The sequence below is a fragment of the Narcine bancroftii genome, chromosome 2, assembly GCF_036971445.1.
Source record: "Narcine bancroftii isolate sNarBan1 chromosome 2, sNarBan1.hap1, whole genome shotgun sequence".
NCBI classification, from domain to species: Eukaryota; Metazoa; Chordata; class Chondrichthyes; order Torpediniformes; family Narcinidae; genus Narcine; species Narcine bancroftii.
In genome coordinates, this window is record NC_091470.1 from 103,143,000 (window position 1) to 103,148,999 (window position 6,000).

The 6,000-nt window shown below is 45.1% G+C and overlaps 1 protein-coding gene across 1 annotated transcript in view; it reads right to left on the minus strand.

Annotated features, from left to right (window-relative positions):
* Positions 1-4,874, minus strand: part of gpat4 (glycerol-3-phosphate acyltransferase 4) — a 70,374-nt gene extending 65,500 nt beyond the window's left edge. Inside the window, exon 1 of the mRNA XM_069917785.1 lies at positions 4,506-4,874. Coding sequence (XP_069773886.1) covers positions 4,506-4,670 — 165 coding nt within the window. The 5' untranslated portion in view covers positions 4,671-4,874. The remainder of the gene's footprint in view (positions 1-4,505) is intronic.
* Between the last annotated feature and the right edge of the window lie 1,126 nt (positions 4,875-6,000).

Sequence of the window (6,000 nt, forward strand, 5' to 3'; positions counted from 1 at the left end):
CATGGAAGGGAGTCAAGGGCAGGAGGGCACAAATTCAGGATTGAAAGGCATCCATTTAAAACAGTGGTTTCTTTAACAAGAGTGTTATGAACCTCTGAAATTTGCTACTGTGGAGGCCAGGTTATTGGGTGTATTTCAGGCAGAGATTGATAGATATCTGAATAGAGTATTAAGGGTTATGGGGAGAAGGCATAGATGTGGGGCTGAGTAGGAGAATGGATCAACTCATGATGGAATTGTGGAGAAGACTCAATGGGCCAGAATGGGCTACTTTTGCTCCTATATCTTATGGTGGAGAACATTGAGACCTTCTTTATGGAGAAGTGTACAAATGGTACAAATGAAGGAGTCCAGCTCAGGGAACTGAAAGTTGTTGCAGTGATGGAGAGCATGCAAGATGGGTCAATTTAGGTGGGAACAGGCTGGGCCGGGGGAACAAAATAGAGTCAAGGTACGATAACACCAGTTCAGTGGGGCAGGATCATATAGACAATGGGTCTACTCTGGAAATTGGGCTTGCAGATCTTGGGTTGGAGCTTGAACCTGGTACTGAAGGATTGGGAAATAAATGTTAGATGCTCGGGAAGAGAGATTACCAGAAAAGATAACCATCAGTGATGAAAGGATACTCATGGATAGGATTTATGCATGTTTAGAAAGTTAAGATCAGGTTAGGGACACATGGCTTTATGAGGGACAGGTCATGGCTTACCAGTTTGATTGTTTTTTTTGATGAGGTGACAAAGATGGTTGTTGAGGGTCGGGCAGTGGATGTTGTTTCCATGGACTTCATTAAGTTGTTTGACAAGGTCCCTCATGGTTCCATGGCAAGTTGATAATTTGGATACAGAATTGGCTGGTCCACAGAAGACCTAATTGTGGTGGAAGGGTGGAGGCCTGAGACCTGCAGTGTTCTGTAGGGATTGGTGGTGTAACCCTGTTATTTGCAATATACATAAACGAAATGGATGAAAAAATAAATGAGTAGATAGGTAAGTTGGCAAATGATACAAAGATTGATGGAGTTGTGGACAGTGTTGGGGTTATCAAAGAATCCCACAGGATATAGATCCATGGGCAGCGATGAAGCAGACGGAGTTTAATCCTGACAAGTGTGTGGAGTTGCACTGTTGGAGGTCAAGTGCAAAGTGAATGAGTACAGTTAATGGCAGGATTCTGAAAAACATTGGTGCGCAAAAGGGATCCAAGGTCCACACACTTGTCTGGATTAACTTGAAAGTAGATAGGACAGTAAATAAGGTGTATGGTAAACTTGGCTCCAATGGGTGGGGCATTTAATATAAAGTAAGGAGGTCATGTTGCAGTTTTTAAAAACTGGTTAGGCGGCACTTGGAACACTGTGTGGAATTCTGGTTGCCCTATTTACAGGAAGGACGTGGAAGTTTTGGAAACGGATGTTGCTTGGATTTGAGGTTTGAGTTATGGGGAGAGATTGGACAAACTTGGGTTGTTTTCAGGGATAGGATGCTGAGAGGAGACCTGATGGAGGGTGAAAAAGAAGCAATGATCAGGTGGACAAGCAGACACTTTCTCCCAGGGCAAAAGTTTCAAACACAAGAGGACAAGTGTTTAAGGCGAGGGACATGGAAGTTTAAGGGAGATGTGTGGGACAAATAGCTTGCAGAGTGGTTCGGTGCCTGGAAAACACTGCCAGGCAGAATGATGGAACAGGATACTACAGCTGCATTTCAGCTACTCTGAAGACACGTGAATATGAAGGATTGGAAGGATATCTGTCAGGTGCAAGCAGTAGTTTTAATCATGTTCAGCCTAGACATCGGGCCTGTTCCTGTGCTGTTCTGTTCTACGTTCATGGTAGTGCGGTCAAGGAAATCAATATGGACTGGGCATTGAACCTTTTTGCCCTATATGACTCAGTATCATTTTGCTCAATAAATCTACCGAGTCTTTAAAGAATTTCAACATTAAACATTAAAAGCAGAACAAAATCTTAGGAAAATAAATAGATACCATTTCAAATTAAACAACCTGGGAATGCTTGGCAGAATACAGCTTGTTGAAATCTGACTGCTCTTGAAATGTTGGGCAATTGATTCTTGTATCAAACAGCATTGAGAAAAGAATTTTGAAACCAGATGATGAACAGTGCAAATTACACTCAAGTTCACAGCCTCCTCTCTCATTTCCCACAATTTTGCAAACAGCACATGCGTCTCCTATTAACCAACCATGAGAGTCAGAATGAGAAGTCAAGACAGCAGTAATGATATTAGCTGACTGGATACTCACTACTTTAGGTATGGTATCAGTCTTGCACAGCTGCCAAAACTGCCACAAAGGAAGTACTGGGTTTAATGAACTATAGTAAACCCTGCGCTAAATTGGTACTGTTTTATGTACGAACATTCAATTTGTTTTAAAACATTATGCTATGAAAGAGACCCGAATCCAGAGTGGTACAGCAGAGAAAATTAACTATCTACACTAATCTTATCTGCCTCTTAAAAAAAATAGCACTAATATACGATTCCACCTGCTCATTCAGTTATACATTTATATATACTTGTACTAGCTAATGAAAACAGGTATCCCATAAGCCTTCACATCTGTGCTTGCATCTCAGGTCCCACTAACCTCAATATTGCCCAAGGCCCTCCATTCATCATCTCTGCCCATCTTACCTCACCCACCATCACCACCACCACCACCAAAATTGCTAATCACATCCCCGAGGTTCACCTCCAGATGATGACAAACAGCAGCCACATTTATCACTCCGGCACGTCACTGGGTATACACATCCAGTAACAAAACTAATCCTCCACCATCACCTTCTGCTTCCTATTTCACTCTCATCTCTCATGTACAAACTTGTCAAAAGCCTTTTTTTTAAAAAATATCCATAGACTTCAGCAATCGCACAATGCTGAGAGTTGGAATTTTGGACCAATAACTTTCCTACCAGTGACATTAAGTTCACTCATCTGCACTTAACCTAGACACAAGAGACAGCAGATGCTGGAATTTGGAGTTAAAAACAAACTGCTGGAGGAACATTTGAAACATTGCCTGACTACATTCCCCAAGATGAGGTACAGTACTGTCTCGATTTTGGTGGCACTATATCAGCTCAAAATCTCACCTTGGGACATGTTAAAAATTCCACCCCTCTGAGCCTTTCAAATCAAATTAACAATGGGGGTAAAACACAAAAATCTGCAGACACTGTGGTTGAATAAAAACACAATGCTGGAAAAACTCAGCAGGTCAAACCATGTACTTTATGTAGCAAAGATAAAGATACATAACCTTGAGCCCTTCATGAACATACGAGCAAAATGTTGGCAGTGTATGAAAGGTTCAAAAGGGGTGGAATTGCCCAAAAAAATGATGGGAGGAGAGGCAGGGGGTAATAGGTGGATAAGGAGGGCTGGAAGAAAGAAAACAAAGGGAACAGTGTGGGAGGGAGAACAGAGGAGGCTAGCAGAAACTAGAGAAGTCAATGTTAATGCCATCCAGTTGAAGAATGTTCAGACAGAAAATTGTGTTGCTTCTCCAATTTACAGATGGACTTGATGGGACAGGACAAGGCCATGGGCAGACATTTCAGAACTGAAGTGGTTGGCCACTGGGAGATCCTAGTCATTGATGCGGATAGACTGAAGGTGCTCAGCAAAGAGATCTTTCTTTATTTAAAAAAAAATGACAATGGGGAAAGTTTTAATAACCTGCTATTAATCACCCCATTAACCTTGCAACCTTGTGATTTGCTGACATACTTGCTCCTCCATCTGTTAGAAGGCCCAAGGCACAATCCTGGAAATGTTAATATCTTCATTTATTTCCAAGCTCCACCTAAAAACCAACTAATTTGAAGAACATTTTGCCACGTTGGCGCAGTTTTTAAACTTAGAAAATTAGAAGTCTCTAATTCTTCTGAAAACCTATGGTCTATAATTAAACAAAATATCTCTTCTAGTCCTATCTATTCATGTTTAAAGAGTTTCAATTCATAGAATCAAGAATTTCACATCCTATAACTTCTACGATGTAATATAATCTCCATCAACAGGCAAGCTCCTCCTACAGCCAGAAGCTTTGTCAAGAACCCCTGGAAACAAGTGAAGACCTGCATTATCAGACTGGAATGAGTTTGAAAGTCTCTCTTTGGTTATCTTTGATCTGTAAAGTACAGTTTGACCTGCTGAGTTTCTCCAGCATTGTGTATTTACTATCCTCCTTCACCCTCAGGTTAAACCCCTCTCACTCCTTACCCCCAGGTAAAATTCCCCTCCCCTCACCCTCAAGTTTTCACACCCCCCCACCCCACATATTGCCACCCCAACACCTCAGTTTCACACACCTCAGCCCCACATCATCCCAACCCCCCCTTCACCCCCCCACGTCATCCCAACCCCCCTCACGTCATCCCAACCCCCTCACCCCCCACGTCATCCCAACCTCCCCTCACTCCCACCTTATTACCCCACCCCCCCCTCACCCCGGGCTACAGCCTGCCCTACCTCGAAGACTTTCAGCAAGCTCCTCATGTAGAGCTTGCGGATGCCGAAGGAGACGCCGAAGATGGCGGGCACGATGATGAAGACGAGCAGGAGGGTGATCCAGACGGTCAGCGAGATGCCGAGCAGAGTGCACACCAGGCTGTCGAAGGGCATGAGGAAGCTCATGCTGCCGAGTTGCCCCTCAGGACCGACCAGGCCTCGCCCCAGCCCCTCACTCACTCACGTGCCGGCATTCGGGAGAAGGGGGGGTTGTTGTTTCCGCCTCCCCCCCACCCCGCCAGTCGCCCACCACTCTGGACCCCCGGCGCCGCTCCGAAACCACGTCCCTTTTCTGTCCCCCTTCTCTGGGGCCGGACTCGACGTGCGCGTCACAAACCCACCAATCACAGCGCGGGGCGTCGCCGCGACGTCTTGCGTGCGCGGGGAGCCCTTGCGGCCGGAGGGCGCACTGCAGCTCAATAACAATTCAGGAATCATGCAGATGCTGAAGGTGTGAGATAAAATTGACAATGCCGAACATCTTCCCCCACCTCGTTCCATTGATCCATACCCTTCCATTTCTCTCTCATCCATATACCTATCCAACTTTTCCTTAAATATTAAAATCGAGCCCGCATCTACCACTTTGGCCAGAAGTCCCCATCGCCCTCTGAGTGAAGAAATTCCCCCTAAACTTTTCCCCCTTCACTCTCAATCCATGCCCCCTCGGTTTGTATCACTTCAGCACCAGCTGCAGTCTGGTGTGGGGAACACCAACACCCCTGAATGTAACCCCCTGCAAAAGGAAGTGGACGCAGCCCAGCACATCACAGGCAAATCTCTCTCCACCACCAAGAACATCTGCAGGGAACACTGCTGTCGGAGAGCAGCAGCGATCATTAGAGATCCACACCGCCCCAGCACACGCTCTGTTCTCACTGCTGCCATCAGGAAAGAGGTATAGATACCACAAGACTCGCAGGTTCAGGAACAGCTGCTCCCCCTCCACCATCAGACTCCTCAACAAACTCAATCAGAGATGCATTTAAGGAATCTTTATTTTTTTTCTCTCTGTATCACAGTTTGTTCACATTTCTTTATTTGTTTACATGTGTACATTAAGCACAGTTTTTTGCACTTCCAATAAGTGGTAATTCTGCCTTGCCAGCCAAAAAAAAATCTCAGGGTTGTATGCAATGTCAAGTATGCAACTCTGAAAATAAATCTGAACTCAGTTGCATAAAGGCATCATGCAATTCTAATGAGAAATGCCACCTTTGCACAAGGAGACTCCCCATATGTAGTAGGGATATTTATTGCAGACCACAAAGTTGGGAATGTAGCTCCCTCCATTCCAGGGATCTGGCTGTAAGTGCTGTTGTTTGTTCTTCTCCATGTGATCGCATGCTCCCCCCCCCCCCCCAGGGTTTCCCTTTCCTTACACATCCCATATCCACACTGGTGGTCATTAGGTTATCCCTCAGCACTCATGTGGGGGGGGGGAGGGGGTCGATGG